The following is a 20,550-nucleotide window of genomic DNA, read 5'->3' as shown; positions in this document are numbered from 1 at the left end:
TTTCACTCAAAATCTCACGATACATGGCCCCATTCATTCTTTCCTTTACACGGATCAGCCGTCCTGGTCCCTTTGCAGAAAAACAGCCCCAAAGCATGATGTTTCCACCCTCATGCTTCACAGTAGGTATGGTGTTCTTTGGATGCAACTCAGCATTCTTTGTCCTCCAAACACGACGAGTTGAGTTTTTACCAAAAAGTTCTATTTTGGTTTCATCTGACCATATGACATTCTCCCAATCCTCTTCTGGATCATCCAAATGCACTCTTGCAAACTTCAGACGGGCCTGGACATGTACTGGCTTAAGCAGGGGGACACGTCTTGCACTGCAGGATTTGAGTCCCTGGCGGCGTAGTGTGTTACTGATGGTAGGCTTTGTTACTTTGGTCCCAGCTCTCTGCAGGTCATTCACTAGGTCCCCCCGTGTGGTTCTGGGATTTTTGCTCACCGTTCTTGTGATCATTTTGACCCCACGGGGTGAGATCTTGCGTGGAGCCCCAGATCGAGGGAGATTATCAGTGGTCTTTTATGTCTTCCATTTTCTAATAATTGCTCCCACAGTTGATTTCTTCAAACCAAGCTGCTTACCTATTGCAGATTCAGTCTTCCCAGGCTCGTGCAGGTCTACAATTTTGTTTCTGGTGTCCTTTGACAGCTCTTTGGTCTTGGCCATAGTGGAGTTTGGAGTGTGACTGTTTGAGGTTGTGGACAGGTGTCTTTTATACTGATAACAAGTTCAAACAGGTGCCATTAATACAGGTAACGAGTGGAGGACAGAGGAGCCTCTTAAAGAAGAAGTTACAGGTCTGTGAGAGCCAGAAATCTTGCTTGTTTGTAGGTGACCAAATACTTATTTTCCACCATCATTTGCAAATAAATTCATAAAAAATCCTACAATGTGATTTTCTGGATTTTTTTCCCTCAATTTGTCTGTCATAGTTGACGTGTACCTATGATGAAAATTACAGGCCTCTCTCATCTTTTTAAGTGGGAGAACTTGCACAATTGGTGGCTGACTAAATACTTTTTTTCCCCACTGTATTTGGCAAAGTCTATCATGTTAGGAGCTTGAGTCTGGTCTCCTAGAGCTGTGTTTTGCTGAGGGTTCCATGGCGGGTGCATGCTTCCTCTGCCCTGGCACGGGCTCTAGTAGCTGCAGCAACTGAGGATCTTGACGATCCCTTTCTGGAACTGACCTGGGAACGTTGGTCATCTTGTTTTCTTTTAGAGTCCATGATGCAGGTTCTGTTGTACTGTGTATGGATCCATTGCTGTAGTAGTTGTGTCAACTGGTTGCTTGCCTTTTTACTGTACTGTCCTCCTTAAGGTGCATGCAACCATAATTTGACAGCCAGCCCAACTCCAATCAAGAACTGAACCAGAGTCATGGATAGGCTTTCCATAAACCTCCAGTTTTATAGTTGAAACAGTGTAAAATTGTAACAATACAGACAATGACATTATTGGAGCAGCTCAGACTAAAAGGCAATATAAATCACAACAGAGTCTAACCGACGTTCCATAGTCGCATAGTGAACAATACAATACTTGACCAACACTGTACATAGAAAACATACGTATCCTGCTTGAATATTGTTCTAAACAGGATTAGTATCTAAATAACATGTAAGCTAACTTAAGTGTGAAGAGAAATCACATGTAGAGAGAAGCTAGCTGCAAAACAGCACTTAGCAGGCAGGCTAGGCTAGCGAGGGAATACATGTAATCTATTTACTTAAAAACTCAGAATTAAAACATGACCTGCAGAAAATACTTACAATACTAAAAGATGAACATCTTAGAAATGATTTGTACTTACAGGCAATGCTTTACAAAGGCTTAACAAGAAGGATGGCAGAAGATAAACAGCAGTATTACATCGCTCTTTTCCAACAATGAGGCTGAACTGCATTATTTCCTGTTTTATCACCAACAAAAAAGTAGCACAGCATAGTACATGTTAGCTGTGGCTACACAAAACAACCACTGGATGGCACCAAATCAAAAGGCACTTGGCCAAAAGAATAGAAGGCAGAATAGCCCTAATCTATGGATTTCACATGACTGGGTATACCGATATGCATCTGTTGGTCACAGATACCTTTAAAAAAAGGTAGGGGCATGGATCAGAAAACCAGTCAGTATCTGGTGTGACCACTATTTACTTCATGCAGCGCAATACATCTCCTTTGCATAGAGTTGATCAGGCTGTTGATTGTGGCTTATTCCTCTTCAATGGCTGTGCGAAGTTGTTGTATATTGGCGGGAACTGGAATAGGCTGTCGTACATGTCAATCCAGACCATCCCAAACATGCTCAATGGGTGACATGTCTGGTGAGTAGGCCATTTTCAGCTTCCAGGAATTGTGTACGGATCCTTGCGACATGGGGCTGTGCATTATCATTCTGAAACATGAGGTGATGGCGGTGGATGAATGGCACGACAATGGGCCTGAGGATCTCGTCACGGTATCTGTGCATTCAAATTGCCATCGATAAAATGCAATTGTGCTCATTGTCTGAAGCTTATGCCAGCCCATACCATATCCCCGCTGCCACCATGGGGCACTCTGTTCACAACGTTGACATCAGCAAACTGCTCGCCCACACAACGCCATACATGTGGTCTGTGGTTGTGAGGCCGGTTGGATGTACTGCCACATTCTCTACAACGACGTTGGTAGAGAAATTAACATTGAATTATCTGGCAACAGCTCTGGTGGACATTCCTGCAGTCAGCATGCCAATTGCACGCTCCCTCAAAACTTGAGACATATGTAGCATTGTGTTGTGTGACAAAACTGCACATTCTAGAGTGGCCTTTTATTGTCCCCAACACAAGGTGCACCTGTGTAATGATCATGGTGTTTGATCATCTTATTGATATGCCACACCTGTCAGGTCGATGGATTATCTTGGCAAAGGAGAAATGCTCACAGGGATGCAAACAAATTTGTGCACAAAATTTGAGAGAAATAAGCTTTTTGTGCATCTGGAAAATGTGTTTTCAGCTCATGAAACATGGGACCAACTCTTTACATGTTGCATTTATATTTTTGTTCAGTGTAGTTTAGGCGCTTTAGGTACTCATAGCTTAGTTTTCCAATCCTGGCAGTTATTCTGAATACAGGTTACGGGTGATAAAAAAATCAAGAAGTTGGATAGGAGTTACACATCACCTTGCAAGCCAGTATAACATAACTTGCAGGCCTGAAAACCATTGTATTACTCAGGAAAAAAAGGTTTAGATTTGTTCCTAAAGGGGTACAAACACTTGTCACTGTAGTTGTACCCTTTAAGGTCATCCTTTGTACCTTTTAGTCGTAAGTGCAAAAAATCAAACTAACTGATTTGATTAGTTAAAACATTTGTTGTTATTTATCTTTGTGTAGCATAAGATTAATCAATGAATGTACATTCACAAACATAGATATTGAAACAAACAATTCAAAAAATCTACCTGCTGGGAAATATGATAATAATGGGTGTGGTTTTGGTTCAAGGTATTGTGTATGAGTTTCAGGCCCCTGTATTAGGGGAAAACTAGGCCCACAAAATCAAGCCATATGGTAGGTATTGTGTTCATTTTATTTAAAAAAAAATGATGATAACATATTATTTTAGTTCTCACTTGGTGAAGTCCATAGGACAGAAAATGGATGAATGCAACAACCATGTCTCTGTCACTAACAAATACAGTCATGGGTGTTAACTCTACAATTCACTTGAAATTGCAAGGCACTCTTAGAATTATTTGAATAAGGCTTTATACTAAGCAGTTTGTTCATTTAACACTGTTCCAGTGTCTATATAGGTCCACAGACTCAACACTTTTCGTGTTGATTTAATACTCAGTGTTAATTTAGTTTTTTTTAACACTGGAGAATTTGCTGTGTGTTTGTGTGTGTATGTATGTTTATTTGAAGCAACATTAAAGACACCTCTCCCTCTCCTCAGGTCTAAGATCCAGGACTGCATTTCCCAACCAGACACAGCTTGTGGCGCCTGCTGGTAATACTGTCCAATCAGCTGTGAGCAAGGCATGGTCGACAAGAGTATAAGTGGATATTCATCCATCATGGAACCATGGACTAATCTTTGAAGTGGCATCAAGCAGCCCCAGGCCTACCCTGATCTGCATAGCTTCCATTCTTTACAGAAGTTCTTACAATTTAAGCATTTCCATAGTATCTACTTTTATCTTAATGGGCAATTCCACCACTTTCCAACCTAATTTTCATTATCTCCAGCACAATAGAAAATCAAAAATTTATTTTCAAACACTGTGATTCGCGGTGACATGGAGAGGAAGAAAATACCCTCATTGCAGATTTTGAAAATCACTGTTATTCTTACACTCTTAAAAAATAAAGGCGCAAATTGGAACCAAATAAGGTTCTTGTGAGCGATGCCATAGGGGAACCATAAAAAAAAAATCTAATCCAAAAATGTTTTGGCCCTCCAGGACCGGAATTTAATAGCCCTGCTGTAGGTTTTTAAGCCTTACTTGCATATTTCCCAGGGTGCCTTTCAAGTTAATTTTAGAGTTACCCATGACTGTGTTTGCTGGTGACAGAGACATGGCTGTTGCAATCATTTATTTTCAGTCCTGTGGCCTTCAACAAGTGAGATCCTAAGTCATTGGTCACCAACCAGTCGGCCACGATCGAATGGTTGATCTTCAAGCCATTTCTAGTCGATCCCAAACATTTCTGTAAAAAATTGTCTGAATATTGACATTGATCTCAGGCCCTTCTTATGACCAATTATATTTTCTGTGAACAGGTCTTGAAAATGAATGTATTCTTTCTACAGCTTATCAGCGTACACCCAATATGTTCCCCCTGTTGATGATGCTTATTATGCATTATGGTTGAACCAAAAGATTACATGTAACAAAAACTTTTAATGAAATTGGAAATATTTAAATATATACAGTGAGGGAAAAAAAAGTATTTGATCCCCTGCTGATTTTGTACGTTTGCCCACTGACAAATACATGATCAGTCTATAATTTGAATGGTAGGTTTATTTGAACAGTGAGAGACAGAATAACAACAAAAAAATCCAGAAGAACGCATGTCAAAAATGTTATAAATTGATTTGCATTTTAATGAGGGAAATAAGTATTTGACCCCTCTGCAAAACATTACTTAGTACTTGGTGGCAAAACCCTTGTTGGCAATCACAGAGGTCAGACGTTTCTTCTAGTTGGCCACCAGGTTTGCACACATCTCAGGAGGGATTTTGTCCCACTCCTCTTTGCAGATCTTCTCCAAGTCATTAAGGTTTCGAGGCTGACGTTTGGCAACTCGAACCTTCAGCTCCCTCCACAGATTTTCTATGGGATTAAGGTTTGGAGACTGGCTAGGCCACTCCAGGACCTTAATGTGCTTCTTCTTGAGCCACTCATTTGTTGCCTTGGCCATGTGCTTTGGGTCATTGTCATGCTGGAATACCCATCCACGACCCATTTTCAATGCCCTGGCTGAGGGAAGGAGGGTCTCACCCAAGATTTGACGGTACATGGCCCCGTCCATCGTCCCTTTGATGCGGTGAAGTTGTCCTGTCCCCTTAGAAGAAAAACACCCCCAAAGCATAATGTTTCCACCTCCATGTTTGATGGTGGGGATGGTGTTCTTGGGGTCATAGGCAGCATTCCTCCTCCTCCAAACAGGGCGAGTTGAGTTGATGCCAAAGAGCTCGATTTTGGTCTCATCTGACCACAACAAATTCACCCAGTTCTCCTCTGAATCATTCAGATGTTCATTGGCAAACTTCAAACGGGCCTGTATATGTGCTTTCTTGAGCAGGGGGACCTTGCGGGCGCTGCAGGATTTCAGTCCTTCACGGCGTAGTGTGTTACCAATTGTTTTCTTGGTGACTATGGTCCCAGCTGCCTTGAGATTATTGACAAGATCCTCCCGTGTAGTTCTGGGCTGATTCCTCACCGTTCTCATGATCATTGCAACTCCACGAGGTGAGATCTTGCATGGAGCCACAGGCCGAGGGAGATTGACAGTTCTTTTGTGTTTCTTCCATTTGTGAATAATCGCACCAACTGTTGTCACCTTCTCACCAAGCTGCTTGGCGATGGTCTTGTAGCCCATTCCAGCCTTGTGAAGGTCTACAATCTTGTTCCTGACATCCTTGGAGAGCTCTTTGGTCTTGGCCATGGTGGAGAGTTTGGAATCTGATTGATTGATTGCTTCTGTGGACAAGTGTCTTTTATACAAGTAACAATCTGAGATTAGGAGCACTCCCTTTTAAGAGTGTGCACCTAATCTCAGCTCGTTACCTGTATAAAAGACACCTGGGAGCCAGAAATCTTTCTGATTGAGAGGGGGTCAAATACTTATTTCCCTCATTAAAATGCAAATCAATTTATAACATTTTTGACATGTGTTTTTCTGGATTTTTTTGTTGTTATTCTGTCTCTCACTGTTCATATAAACCTACCATTAAAATTATAGACTGATCATTTCTTTGTCAGTGGGCAAACGTACAAAATCAGCAGGGGATCAAATACTTTTTTCCCACACTGTAGGTGAAATTAAATGAAACAATGTATGTTGATGCTAATGTTATGCTATTGCTAATGATAACAATGTTATAATACACTGCTCAAAAAAATAAAGGGAACACTTAAACAACACAATGTAACTCCAAGTCAATCACACTTCTGTGAAATCAAACTGTCCACTTAGGAAGCAACACTGATTGACAATACATTTCACATGCTGTTGTGCAAATGGAATAGACAACAGGTGGAAATGATAGGCAATTAGCAAGACACCCCCAATAAAGGACTGGTTTTGCAGGTGGTGACCACAGACCACTTCTCAGTTCCTATACTTCCTGGCTGATGTTTTGGTCACTTTTGAATGCTAGCGGTGCTTTCACTCTAGTGGTAGCATGAGACGGAGTCTACAACCCACACAAGTGGCTCAGGTAGTGCAGCTCATCCAGGATGGCACATCAATGCGAGCTGTGGCAAGAAGGTTTGCTGTGTCTGTCAGCGTAGTGTCCAGAGCATGGAGGCGCTACCAGGAGACGGGCCAGTACATCAGGAGACGTGGAGGAGGCCGTAGGAGGGCAACAACCCAGCAGCAGGACTGCTACCTCCGCCTTTGTGCAAGGAGGAGCAGGAGGAGCACTGCCAGAGCCCTGCAAAATGACCTCCAGCAGGCCACAAATGTGCATGTATCTGCTCAAACGTGTGTCTGCTCACTCCTTGAGGGTGGTATGAGGGCCCGACATCCACAGGTGGGGGTTGTGCTTACAGCCCAACACCATGCAGGACGTTTAGCATTTGCCAGAGAACACCAAGATTGGCAAATTCGCCACTGGCGCCCTGTGGGAGGAGATCCCTCAGGAGACCATCCGCCACCTCATCAGGAGCATGCCCAGGCGTTGTAGGGAGATCATACAGGCATGTGGAGGCCACACACACTACCGAGCCTCATTTTGACTTGTTTTAAGGACATTACATCAAAGTTGGATCAGCCTGTAGTGTGGTTTTCCACTTTAATTTTGAGGGTGACTCCAAATCCAGACTTCCATGGGTTGATAAATTTGATTTCCATTGATAATGTTTGTGTGATTTTGTTGTCAGCACATTCAACTATGTAAAGAAAAAAGTATTTAATAAGATTATTTAATTCATTCAGATCTAGGATGTGTTATTTTAGTGTTCCCTTTATTTGTTTGAGCAGTGTATATTCAATATGCTGTGGGCTATTGTCTTTTAACAGTTTCGCTCAATTAATTCTGATTAACCTAGCAATTACGACACACCCCTCACTATTGTCATTGGTTGCACTAATTGCACTGGATGGTTTCTTACCCAATAAATTACTGGAAGTTTATACATAGGCATTGAGCATGTTGCAACTCTCTTTATTTGTTTTTATACCTCCGCTGAGACTCACCATCAGATGCAGGCACCATCAGCCCAGTAAAATAAAAATAAAAACCAAAATATTTAAACGTCTGCTCACTCAGCTGTGCCTCACAAGTAATAGAACAACTGATCTATGGCCTCCTGAGTGGCGCAGCGATCTGAGGCACTGCATCGCAGTGCTTGAGGCGTCACTACAGACCCGGGTTCGATCCCAGGCTGTGTCACAATCGGCCGTGACCGGTCGTCCCATAGGGCGGTACACAATTGGCCCAGCGTCGTCCGGGTTTGGGGAGGGTTTGGCTAGGGGGGCTTTACTTGGCTCATCGTGCTCTAGCAACTCCTTGTGGCAGGCCGGGTGCTTGCAGGCTGACTTCGGTCATCAGTTGAACGGTGTTTCCTCCGACACATTGGTGCGGCTGGCTTTTGGGTTAAGCGGGCAGGTGTTAAGGAGCACGGTTTGGCGGGTCATGTTTCGGAAGACGCATGACTCGACCTTCGCCTCTCCTGAGCCCGTTGGGGAGTTGCAGCAATGAGACAAGATTGAATATGAGTAAAAAAAACAACAACTGATCTATTACCAGTGTGATCATATATCCTATCTTTTTTTAATGATCTGAACAACAATGCATTGGCAGGGCAATTCAAGCAAAGCCAATATGCAGTGACAATGTGTTGGGCCTTTAGCCTACTGCACAAAGCTCATTGCTACAGTACTGTTTTTAATAGGTTAATGTGTAACATAGGCATAGGCTTACGTCTTTTTAAGTAATGTGAAGAAAAAAAAGTAAAGTGGAACAACTAAGACGAAGTAACAGACTGGAATAGTTTAGAAAAAATGTATGTTATTTATATTTCATTAGTATAAGATTAAGTAATCAATTAATGTAAATTGCAAAAACAGAGATATTGAAAAAAAAAAACTTCTAAAAATCAACCAGCAATGAAATATGATAATGATGGGTGTGATTTTGGTTCAACTCTGGTTATTAACACCAACACTGGGGTTCTTTTTTTAATGTTATTTTAACACTTTACAGTGTTAATGTACCTCTTGAATCAACACTAGAAATGTTTCACTGAAAAATCAACACTAGTTAACACTGGCCAATTTGCTGTGTGCTTTGTAAGGGACACATCTGCAGGCTTAAATACATTTCAAGAACCTTTTTGAATTCTGAAGAACCGTAGATGCCACGTCAAGTATCCCATACTAAACTCAAAGGTTCTTTATCGGGCACGAGTTCTCCAAGGAACCTTAAGAGCTGAGGAAGAACCATTATTTATTTTAGTGTACTTTTAATCCTACCCTTTGATGTGACAGTCAAGCATTTTTTAGGACCTTTCTTCTTATGTTTTTAACCATGTCATAGAAACGCACCATTTTCACAATTTTCACATTTTCAGTATGTAGACTCTGGTATGGTACTGGAGATAAGGAATATGAGGTTGAAAAGTTAACTAGGGTTTGTATTACCCTACAAATGGACAGCCTATTTAAATGACATAAATAATAATGTGAATTAGATTTGTCAGTCATATCAAACTTTTTCAATGCTATACCTTTTGTAAATGGAATTGGGGGGGTTATATTTCACCATGTTATAGCTAATATAGCTAATATATACTAAAGTGGACCTGCAATGTTGAGGATTTCTTTATATTGGGTTTTATTGGTTAGTTATGTAGCTGGCAATCTGAAAAGTATTTATCAACTCATAAGAAGTTATTAGAATAATCTGAATTAACTTGAATTTGTACACTAGAAATGTGAACTATCAAAAGGTGCAAGGAGAAGCACATTTGTTTTCATGATATTTATAGCCTGTTTGCTTTATGTATTAACCTGCTTTCCTAAAATGCACCAGAAGTGGGTGTTTGGAAAGTCTTTCTCGCTCCACTGGTTTTAATGGTGCTTTCTGCCTGTGTGGAGTTATCCTGTCTTACCTACATCTTTGTGTGTTTGTAAATGAACAAATGCTGGACAAGACTTCTATTAAAGGAAGTTAACTCTTCAGTGTCAACACCAGGGGGCCTTAAAATGCAACACAAATGAGTGTTGAAGGATCATTCATAACAACCATCATAACACATTTATTCAACATCATTTACAAGGAGTAATCTTTTAGATATTTTTTCATCCATTGTACAACATACATGTGTATTTTTACAGCCACAGTATTTAAAAAGCACGTATATACAACAGAATGTATTCAATTTGTGATACCAAAGTGTTACCAAATGATTGTTGATAATGTTTTCATTGAAGCGTCCATATATGGTAAAGCACAGAGATTTAGAGCTCCTCATTGGCTGTCTGGTGGGTTGAGAGTTTCTGGGGCAGGACTATGTTCAAGAAGTGGGACCTGTTCTGCTTCAGTCTCTGGCCCACTGTCTGCTCCAAGCCCAGGTTCAGGTAACTCTCAGTGTGGTCAAAGGGAGTCCACTCCACCAACCCCGGCCCATTGGGAGACCTAAGAGAAAGAGACAACATTTAAAACATATCTCATGATACTCTTAGGGACAGGTGTGACATGATGAAGTTGGACCCAGGAGCAGAGAAGAGACCAGACGAGGAATCAGTGGTTTAGGATAAACGTAAATACTTTACTGAGAATTGGTAACAGAAGGATCACAGTAACACTGGGAAAACAACAAACACTAGGGCTAGAAAACTCACTCAGGAGACAAACGCACATGACAAACAAATCAAGCTTCTGCAAAGGGAAACAGAAAACACACCTCTCTTAAAAGAGAAATCATAATTAATGATAGAACACACCTGAGTGTCATTATTGTCTCTAGGACGGTCTCTGCCGCCCTCTGGTGACAGGTGGAACCATGACAAATGGACAATAAAGCCATGAAAGGAAATGAAAGATTACACTCACCCAATGCGTGCGAAGTTGGCCATGTACGCCATCGCTATCCTGCTAAACTCTTCGTCCTCTTCACTGATCGGTCCTGCAGGAGACACACACAGTATGTATGTAATCTCAGAATGGATGGAGAGTTGACACAGTGATGACACAGGGATGTTGTAAGTTGTATGGTGAGACTGAGGCTGCACTGCTTGCTTTCTACCTGTGACCTGTGTCCATTCCAAAAGCAGGCTCCGAGGGCAAGCATTGCGTCATCATAGTGGTCAGCCTTGACAAAGCTGGGTCTCGTCTCACGGCGCATTTGTGATAAATGCTGAAACTCATACAGATACACAGGAACACCTGCATCTGTGTGTGTGTGTGTGTGCGTGTGCGTGCGTGTGTGTCTATGTGTGTGAGGATGTACTTGTTATTATGATAAATCAATTAGATGTCTCAGTAGATCTAATTTAGTAAGATTCAGATCATGTCTAGATGTTGACGCTAACCTCTGTGGTACCGCATTACTTTCAGGGTAGGTAGGACGAGGACCATGTCACCCAGAATTTCAGTGAATGCATCCCGTATGTCCTCTGGGTTTTTCACATGCTGGAGGTATTCTTCTACAATCAGCTCATTCCCACCAGAGTCCTGAAATGCGTAAATGATTCCGGTGTGACAGTTAAATAGAGTTTTGGAGATGTCATGATTTCATTCTTTAAAGCTATAATCCTTAATTGAAATAATAACAAAGCATAACCCCACCTCTGTTTTGGTAAAAAGCTGAGGCATGGGCCTGGATATTGGTAAACACTCTCAAATTCATAGACAGAGCTATGGATGCAAGGACTGGCCCTCTATGATATAAACATTTATAGTTTTTACCATGTTTTGAGGCTATACAGTGTTTGTTTACATTTACATTGTTTACAAACATTGTAGTAAAACAAGCTTATATTTTGGGTTCTGATGGGGTACAACAGTTAAACTAAATTCAATAGGAATTTATAAGCTACTGTTATGTGGGCAGCTTGTCTCTCCCTTTTCTGTTTCCCTTCCTCCTTGTTTTGTCCCCTCTTTGTCTGTTATATCTGTATGTGTGTTTGTCCCCATTATGTGGGTGTGTCTGGAGTGGATCGGGGGGCGTGCTCAGGATCTGCCTCTCCTGTGCAGCTGCGGGTTGTTTCCAGTGATTCCTGCCTACGCAGCTGCATCCTATTCTCTCATCAACCTGCACTACTAATTCCTGGGCATGGCTCTCCACCGGCGCCAGATCGTTGTTCTTCCCAGAGCGGTAACTTGGCTCACCAGTAGAGTTAAATTGTCTTTGTCTTCAGCCTGGCTCTTTACTCTCCTTAACCTGTCGTTTGTTTTGTCTTCAGTTCAGACATACCTCCCAGCCTGCCTGCCTGCCTGCCTGCCTCAGCCTCTCCTTCCTCCGGAGCCGACTAGCCCACTCTGTTCCTTTTCTTCAGTTGTTTTTGGACTAAGACAAATTGAACTTTTATTAAAATAATTTTTGTTTCTTCCACTCCCTTAGTCGTGTTTGTTTCTCTGAGTGCTGGGTTGAACCATAGCCTAACAGAACGATCTGGCCATGGACCCAACAGAGAAACAGCACGGGGCAAACGAAGACAGCTTCCAACAAGCTATCCAGGCTCAAGGAACGTTGCTCGGATAGCATGACCAATTGATTCGGACTCTTTTGGAAGTTAATCATCAACTGCTGAACCAGGTGACTCAGTTAACTACACACGTCTCTAAATTGTCTGTTATCAGTTCTCCATCTCTCTCTGACCCCCAGTTTGATGCACCCCAAGTTGTTTCCTCGGACCTTATGCAGGCTTCGTTCCATCGGGAACCCCCTGTCACGTCGCCTGAACCGTTCAATGGAGAATTGGACAAGTGCCGGGGATTTTTGCTTCAGTGTGACTTGATTTTTCGGCAGAGACCACTGTCGTTTTCTACTGATTCCTCTAAGGTACATTATGTTCTGGGGCTGTTAAGAGGGAGAGCTCTGGTTTGGGCTGAGGCTGTGTGCTCAAATCAAACTTTGACTGGATTGACTTTTGCAGATTTTTTCTGCTAAATTGAAGACTGTTTTTGACCATCCTGACCATGTGGGTAATTCCTCCAAGATACTTTTTAATTTGAGGCAGGGTTCTAACAGTGTGGCTGAGTACTCTATTGAGTTCTGGACTTTGGCAGCGGACTCCAAGTGGAACAATGTGGCACTTCAAGGAGCATTTCTAAACGGTTTGAATGAAGCCATTAAGGATGAACTGGCTGCTCGTGACGAGCCACATGATTTACATTCTCTCGTTTCCCTGTCCATTAAGCTAGACAACCGGGTTGCGGGAGAGAGGCGGTCGGCCACATCTAGGAGGACGAGTTCCCCAGCCTTCAACCACTCGAGTCTCGCCTCCCGGAGCCGGCAGCTTCTTGTTCCTGATCCCATCCCGAGCACAGAGGAGGAACCAATGCAAGTGGGTCGAGCTCGACTACCTCCAGCAGAGCGGCAACGGCGCCTCCAGGCGGGTGAGTGCCTGTACTGTGGAGACGCCACACACATTCTGGCTACATGCCCTAAGCGACCAAAAGACAAGGCTCGCTCGTAACGGTGGGTCTACTTGCGAGCCCAGAGTTAGATCCTGAACCCATCATTCCCCGATTACAAGTACCTGTAACCTTATGTTTCCAGAGTCATTCCCTGCCACTCTCAGCTCTCATAGACTCAGGTGCAGAAGACAACTTTATTAGCCACCAGTTCGTTACACAAGCTCGTATCCCCATGGAGCCACTACCTACCCCCATTCGGGTCACAGCCCTTGATGGGCGCCTCCTCGCGGAGATAACTCATCAAACCACCCCCATTTCCCTAGTGATTTCTGGCAATCATTGTGAAAGCATTCAGTTAAGAGTTATGTCTGGCTCAGCTACCTCCCTAATCCTTGGCTTCCCCTGGTTGGCTCTTCACAACCCACAAATTGATTGGACACGTCACACCATTCTCAGTTGGAGCACTAACTGCCATTCAGAGTGCCTTAGGTCAGCGGTTCCCCCCACTAAGTGTAACCCAACTCATCCCTCAGCTCCTCTCGATCTGTCATCTGTCCCCAAAGAATACCATGACTTAGCGGAGGTTTTCAGTAAGGACAAGGCTCTGTCTCTACCACCACATAGGCCTTATGATTGCCCTATTGAACTGCTCCCTTGCCCTCTAGTCGCTTATACAATCTGTCCCGACCGGAAAGAGAGGCAATGGAGCAGTATATTGGTGATTCTCTGGCCTCGGGCATAATCCGTCCCTCGTCGTCTCCTTTGGGTGCAGGTTTCTTTTTCGTTGAAAAGAAAGACAAGTCGTTACGCCCCTGTATCGATTTCAGGGGTTTAAACAACATAACTGTTAAAAACAAGTATCCCCTTCCACTCATCAACTCAGCTTTTGAACCTCTGCGTGGCGCCACAGTTTTCTCCAAGCTCGACCTCAGGAACGCTTATCACCTTGTCAGAATCCGAAAGGGAGATGAGTGGAAAACCGCTTTCAACACTCCACTGGGGCATTTTGAGTATTTGGTCATGCCCTTTGGGCTCTCAAACGCCCCTGCTGTATTCCAAGCCATGGTGAACGATGTTCTTAGGGATTTTTGAACCGTTTTGTCTTTGTATACCTGGATGATATTCTTGTTTTTTCCAAGTCACCCGAGGAGCATGAGTCACACGTCCGTCAAGTCCTTCAACGGCTCTTGGAGAATAAGCTGTACGTCAAAGCAGAAAAGTGTGAGTTCCACAAACGGTCTACATCGTTCCTTGGTTTCATCATTGAGAGCGGGCAGGTGAAGGCGGACCCCGAGAAGATCCGGGCAGTGACGGAATGGCCCACACCCACCACCCGTAAGCAACTTCAACGATTTTTGGGCTTTGCTAACTTCTACCGTAGATTCATTAAGGGTTTTAGTAAAGTGGTGGCACCCCTTACTAGACTCACATCCCCAAAAGTCCCTTTTCTGTGGTCCCCTGAGGCGGAGCAGGCGGTAGGGGTTTTGAAGGAACTGTTTTCCACCTCCCCCGTGTTGATACACCCCAATACATCTCTGCAGTTTATTGTGGAGGTGGACGCGTCTGACTCAGGTGTGGGAGCAGTCCTCTCCCAGCGCTCCCCCACTGACCAAAAGCTTCACCCCTGTGCTTTTTTCTCCAAGAAATTGTCACCCACAGAACGGAATTACGACGTTGGAAACCGGGAACTGCTGGCGGTCAAGCTAGCACTGGAAGAATGGCGGCACTGGCTGGATGGAGCTGAACTGCCGTTTGTGGTCTGGACAGACCACAAAAACTTGGCTTACATCCAAGCCACTAAGAGACTCCACTCACGCCAAGCCAGATGGGCCCTGTTTTTAGTAGGTTTAACTTTATTCTAACATACAGACCGGGGTCAAGAAATGTTAAACCAGATGCTTTGTCCCGCCAGTTTGCTGACCCTTCGGAGACCAGCGAGCCTGAGGCAGTCCTACCTTCCTCATGCGTCGTGGCGGCAGTACAGTGGGAGATCGAGTCTCTTGTGAAGACTGCACTTGCCACGGACCCGGGACCGGGTGATGGACCTCCCAACCTACTCTTTGTTCCCGAGACGGTCCGGTCTCAGGTGTTGCAGTGGATTCACACCTCCCGTTTTGCTGGTCACCCTGGGATGAGACACACGTTGACGCTGCTTAAGAGACATTTTTGGTGGCCTTCAATGGAAACTGACGTTCGGGCTTTTGTGGCAGCCTGTTCAACCTGTGCTCGGGGCAAAGCCTCCCATCAGTCCCCTTCGGGGCTGCTGCTACCCCTCCCAGTTCCCAGCCGTCCCTGGTCCCACATAGCCATGGATTTTGTCACCGGCCAACCCAAGTCTGAAGGTAATGATCCTATACTTACCATTGTGGACAGATTCTCTAAATCTGTTCACTATATAGCATTACCAAAATTACCGTCTGCCAGTGAGACAGCGGACCTCCTAGTCCAACATGTATTCCGTCCCCATGGAATACCTGTGGACATCGTATCTGATAGAGGCCCACAGTTTACTTCCCGTGTTTGGAAGGTGTTCTGTTCTGCTTTGGGTGCTTCCGTTAGTCTGTCCTCAGGGTTTCATCCCCAGACCAACGGTCAAACAGAAAGAGCCAATCAAAACCTCGAAGCAACCCTTCGTTGTGTGGCTGCTCAACATCCATCATCCTGGGCCAAACATCTGCCTTGGATAGAGTACGCCCACAACTCCCTCACCACCTCTGCCACCGGCCTTTCACCCTTCGAAGTAACCATGGGTTATCAACCCCCTCTGTTTCCTGCTCAGGAGAAGGAATTGGCTGTTCCTTCGGTTCAGGAGAACCTCCGCCGCTGCCAGAGAGTGTGGAGCGACGCTCGGGAAGCGTTGCTTCGGACCACCGACAGGAACAAGACGACAGCGGATAGGAGCAGGACTCCCGCACCTGTGTTTCATCCTGGTCAAGAAGTTTGGCTGTCATCTAAGAACGTACCTCTTCGTACCAAATCACGCAAGCTGTCTCCTCGGTACCTGGGTCCGTTTGTGGTGGAGTCCATCGTTAACCCCGCTGCGGTTCGTTTGAAGTTGCCTTCAGCCATGAAGATACACCCTACTTTCCACGTCTCCCAACTGAAACCTGTGTCCTCCAGCCTTTTGTGTCCGCCGGCAGATCCACCTCCACCTGTTCGCCTCATTGACGACCATCCGGCCTACACCGTCAGTAGGCTCCTAGACTCTCGGAGGCGGGGTAGGGGTCTCCAATACCTAGTCGATTGGGAAGGTTATGGACCAGAGGAGAGGTCTTGGGTCCCTAAGCGTTTTGTGTTGGATCCTCAGCTGATCACGGACTTCCATGACGACAACCCTGACAGGCCTGGTGGGTCGCCAGGTGGCGACCATTGAGGGGGGGGGGTACTGTTATGTGGGCAGCTTGTCTCTCCCTTTTCTGTTTCCCTTCCTCCTTGTTTTGTCCCCTCTTTGTCTGTTGTATCTGTATGTGTGTTTGTCCCCATTATGTGGGTGTGTCTGGAGTGGATCGGGGGGCGTGCTCAGGATCTGCCTCTCCTGTGCAGCTGCGGGTTGTTTCCAGTGATTCCTGCCTACGCAGCTGCATCCTATTCTCTCATCAACCTGCACTACTAATTCCTGGGCATGGCTCTCCACCAGCGCCAGATCGTTGTTCTTACCAGAGCGGTAACTTGGCTCACCAGTAGAGTTAAATTGTCTTTGTCTTCAGCCTGGCTCTTTACTCTCCTTAACCTGTCGTTTGTTTTGTCTTCAGTTCAGACATACCTCCCAACCTGCCTGCCTGCCTCAGCCTCTCCTTCCTCCGGAGCCGACTAGCCCACTCTGTTCCTTTTCTTCAGTTGTTTTTGGACTAAGACAAATTTAACTTTTATTAAAATAATTTTTGTTTCTTCCACTCCCTTAGTCGTGTTTGTTTCTCTGAGTGCTGGGTTGAACCATAGCCTAACAGCTACATTCTTCAATAATCAATGGGTATACAGTATATAATTCATTTATAATTCCAAAAATGTATGTAGCAATGAAAGATTCTAGCTTTAATATTTTGACTTTTTGTCCACCTATTGCAATCTAACAACCAGTGGATTGAACTATTTGTGTAGCCATTTATACTTGTACCCGTAGACGGGTTGAAAATGGCAGATTTGGGCACTGATAAGCACCTAAATTGGAACGCAGTGGCTGTACAGTAGCATGCTATAAACATCAGACTCAGGCTCTGCGCTACACAGCACTGTATGGGTTTTGACTGACAGCTGTTCTGAACTTGAGCACTGCACATGACAAGAAGTTGCCCCCATCCCTCCCTCTAATTGGGGTACTTTTGCGTTTTTTGTTTTGACTGAGTGAGGGAAATGCTGTAAATTAAGAGGACTCCATGTATTTTGAAAGATGACATTGAGGATTATAATAAATACCGCTTTGATGTCATACAAGCAAGCCAAACACCAAATGTCCAAATGTGCTCTTCACATTTCCATATCATAAAACTAATGTCATATACAGTGTCAACATTTATGATCACTATGTTTGATGCACAGTTACAAGATGACATGGCGTCATACCTTGGGTTGTTCTGAACAGAATGGGACATTTGTCTATTGTGAAGAAAGAATTTGCCACGGAACTACTTTCTATGCGCACCAAAATTATGATCTGTTTCTCTGCATTGCCTTGTAAAAGCCTAACACTGTAAGATCTTCTTTTAAAACTTAGCTAGTCATGTTGGCAATAGAACAAGCCTTCAAATTATGCCCACCTGACCCAGATTGTGATTTATAATGGTCTGTTTTTGGAATCCATAAACAACAGTATTGTCTGATGGTGGGAATGCAGGGTTGTGTTCCAAACAAAACAACTACAAGTGTACTTGCTCTAGTTCCTCAACGGCACAGCTAGGAGAGCTCAGAAAAGCACCTCATAGTTGAAGACTCTTCTTTGAGTCATAAAAGTGCATTGAAATTACTTAGGAACTGTGCACACTTTGGAGAGGTGTGTGGCCACTTGGAGACACCAGTTAGTCCTCTCACTCAAACCCTTGTCTTATGTTGCACCTACCCCACTTTTCCAGGAATACTCTTATCATGTTACTGAATGTATCCAGAGTATTTTCATTTCGTTATCAAACAATGTAAAATGTAAAATGCACGTAAAATCAACAGTGTAATGTTTGGATTCAGTCTTGTGTCAGGTGAACTGTTGTATCCTCATCTTTGGTCTAATAATTTTCCCATAATCTCCAAACTGTTCCCTTTCAATTGCTAGCATGCTAATGCATTTAATATTTATTCTGTACGAAATATTTCAATTTAGCCCTATCCATATAGGCCAATTATCGTGAGTGTAAAGAGTTAAGCAAGAGAAGTGTAGAAGTGGATGAATAAGGAGAACTTACATAAGCTGGGAAGAACATGTCCATCACGGATACCACAGACTGCCTCTCCATGCCCTCAACCCAACCAGGAGGTGCAAAAAACTATGGCATCAGAAACAACAGTTAGACTGCAACCGAGGTGAAGATATTGTAGATGTGACTCGGGTACTGTAAATACTTGATCTGATGATCACAAGAAGGTTGTCTTAAAGAAAACCTCACAACAAGATATAAAAGCCAATGAGCTTGCCTGAGCCATAATCCATACAAATTCATGGTTGACCACCCCTACAAGCATAGGAACCCTCAGGAACTCCTTGTTCTTCAAAACCTCCTCAGGAGGCCCTTTCAGGAACACACCATCAATGGCAGGGCCCAAGAATGCCTGAACATAAAATACAGATATTTTTGTTAGCTTCAGTGTATATGATAATAGACCAACATGCCAAACATAAGCCTCATCAAACAGAACTGAATGACCTTATGCCTTTTTGATGGCGTTGAGTATGTCCTCTTCAGGTTTCCCTCTGATGCACTGCACAATCCTCTCAGTAGTGCTGTCATCACACTCTGACAGATTGGCTGTCATCTGGAATGGGAGAGGAATTCACCTGCCATTAATAAACCCTCTCAGAGAAAGACTGGTTACTATTTTAGATCATAATCAGGGCCATCATGTTTTTCATATTGTAACCAATGGTTTGTTTTTACCAGCATTAATGGGGGCAGGGTGGTTCTGGACCTGGATGCTGTGTTGTATAGGTATTCATGGGAACCTTGGCATTGGCCAGTGGGTTGTTGGTGTAATGGGCCTCCAGTGGTGCCACCACTCATAGGGATGGCTCTGTGAAACAGGCCTTCAGCTAATGAAGACAACACCTGTCATGTGATAGAAAGAGCCATTGGGTCAAACAGTGCTACTATCTTTGGTTTTTATGGTTTACACTGTAAGGTATAAATTCAACCACACCTCTTCTTCTGCACCTGACCATCTCACTGCTGTGTTACATTGTCTTTCTCATACCTACCAGCATGGAGGCACTAATGCCCCCGGCAGATTGTCCAAAGATGGTGACTGAGCCTGGGTCTCCCCCAAAATCCTTGATATTATCACGAACCCACTGAAGGCCAGGAAGCCTCAGTTACCACATGCATGTTTGTCTCCTGTACTTGAAACAAACAAACAATACATCTGGTGTTGTTATTTCTAAGGTTGCAATTGTTTTGGCACACCTGGCACATCAAATGAACATTCAAGGCACCATTGTAAAACATACTCTAGTTCAGTTAGAGTATAAAGCACGTAATGCTAGCTGGAGGAAATGTAGAGTAACACTAGTGAAATGTTGTCACGTCATACCTTAAGAAACCCAGGATGCTAAGTCAATACTGAATGACAACCACAACCACATTCTGATAGGACGCCAGGGCCGATCCGTCATATTGGAAGGTTCCACCCACAGCTAAGCCTCCCCATGGATCCAAACCATAACCTGAGTACCAGAGCTTGATGAACCCGACCACCATCTTTCCTTGTTTATCATGTTACTTTTATACAATTTGTTCATGAGAAAATCTGAAATCTGACATACTTTACCCCTTCCTACATGTACAAATTACCTCGACTAACCTGTACCCCCGCACATTGACTCGGTACCGGCACCCCCTGTATATAGCCTCGTTATTGTTATTTTATTGTGTTACTTTTTTATCTTTTACTTTAGTTTATTTAGTCAATATTTTCTTAACTCTATTTTTAACTGCATTGTTGGTTAAGGGCTTGTAAGTAAGCATTTCACGGTAAGGTCTACACCTGTTGTATTCGGCGTATGTGACAAATAAAATGTGATTTGATTTGATT

At 43.8% G+C, this 20,550-nt stretch overlaps 2 protein-coding genes across 3 annotated transcripts in view; one reads left to right on the top strand and one right to left on the bottom strand.

The window, feature by feature from the left end:
• Positions 1 to 4,994, top strand: part of LOC121569932 (ADP-ribosyl cyclase/cyclic ADP-ribose hydrolase 1) — a 46,786-nt gene extending 41,792 nt beyond the window's left edge. Inside the window, exon 8 of the mRNA XM_041881284.2 lies at positions 3,958 to 4,994. Coding sequence (XP_041737218.1) covers positions 3,958 to 4,015 — 58 coding nt within the window. The 3' untranslated portion in view covers positions 4,016 to 4,994. The remainder of the gene's footprint in view (positions 1 to 3,957) is intronic.
• A 4,984-nt stretch (positions 4,995 to 9,978) lies between these two features.
• LOC121569934 (pyrethroid hydrolase Ces2e-like) lies at positions 9,979 to 18,950 on the bottom strand. Of its 2 annotated transcripts, none has more exons than XR_006001401.1 (4): positions 18,711 to 18,950; positions 10,985 to 11,412; positions 10,792 to 10,864; positions 9,979 to 10,374 (listed from the first exon to the last, which is right to left on the bottom strand). XR_006001401.1 is itself a non-coding variant. In XM_041881286.1 (4 exons), the coding sequence occupies exons 1-4, from the start codon at positions 18,759 to 18,761 to the stop codon at positions 10,197 to 10,199; spliced, it is 444 nt and encodes a 147-aa protein (XP_041737220.1). In that variant the 5' UTR covers positions 18,762 to 18,950; the 3' UTR covers positions 9,979 to 10,196. The 2 variants fall into 2 exon arrangements, 1 of the variants encoding a protein (XP_041737220.1); XM_041881286.1 differs by having other exon boundaries at positions 11,271 to 11,412.
• Positions 18,951 to 20,550: the final 1,600 nt, after the last annotated feature.

The sequence above is a fragment of the Coregonus clupeaformis genome, chromosome 7, assembly GCF_020615455.1.
Source record: "Coregonus clupeaformis isolate EN_2021a chromosome 7, ASM2061545v1, whole genome shotgun sequence".
NCBI lineage: Eukaryota > Metazoa > Chordata > Actinopteri > Salmoniformes > Salmonidae > Coregonus > Coregonus clupeaformis.
This window is presented reverse-complemented; position numbering and strand designations above follow the sequence as displayed.

Bases quoted from the DNA above. Each gene is read 5' to 3' on its own strand.
- LOC121569934 (XM_041881286.1), bottom strand. From the start codon at position 18,761: ATGGAGAGGCAGTCTGTGGTATCCGTGATGGACATGTTCTTCCCAGCT. The intron at 10,865-11,270 runs GTTAGCGTCAAC...TGTCTCCTGCAG, and splicing joins AGTAATGCGGTACCACAGAG to GACCGATCAGTGAAGAGGAC. The intron at 10,375-10,791 runs GTGAGTGTAATC...TCTTTCTCTTAG, and splicing joins GCCAACTTCGCACGCATTGG to GTCTCCCAATGGGCCGGGGT.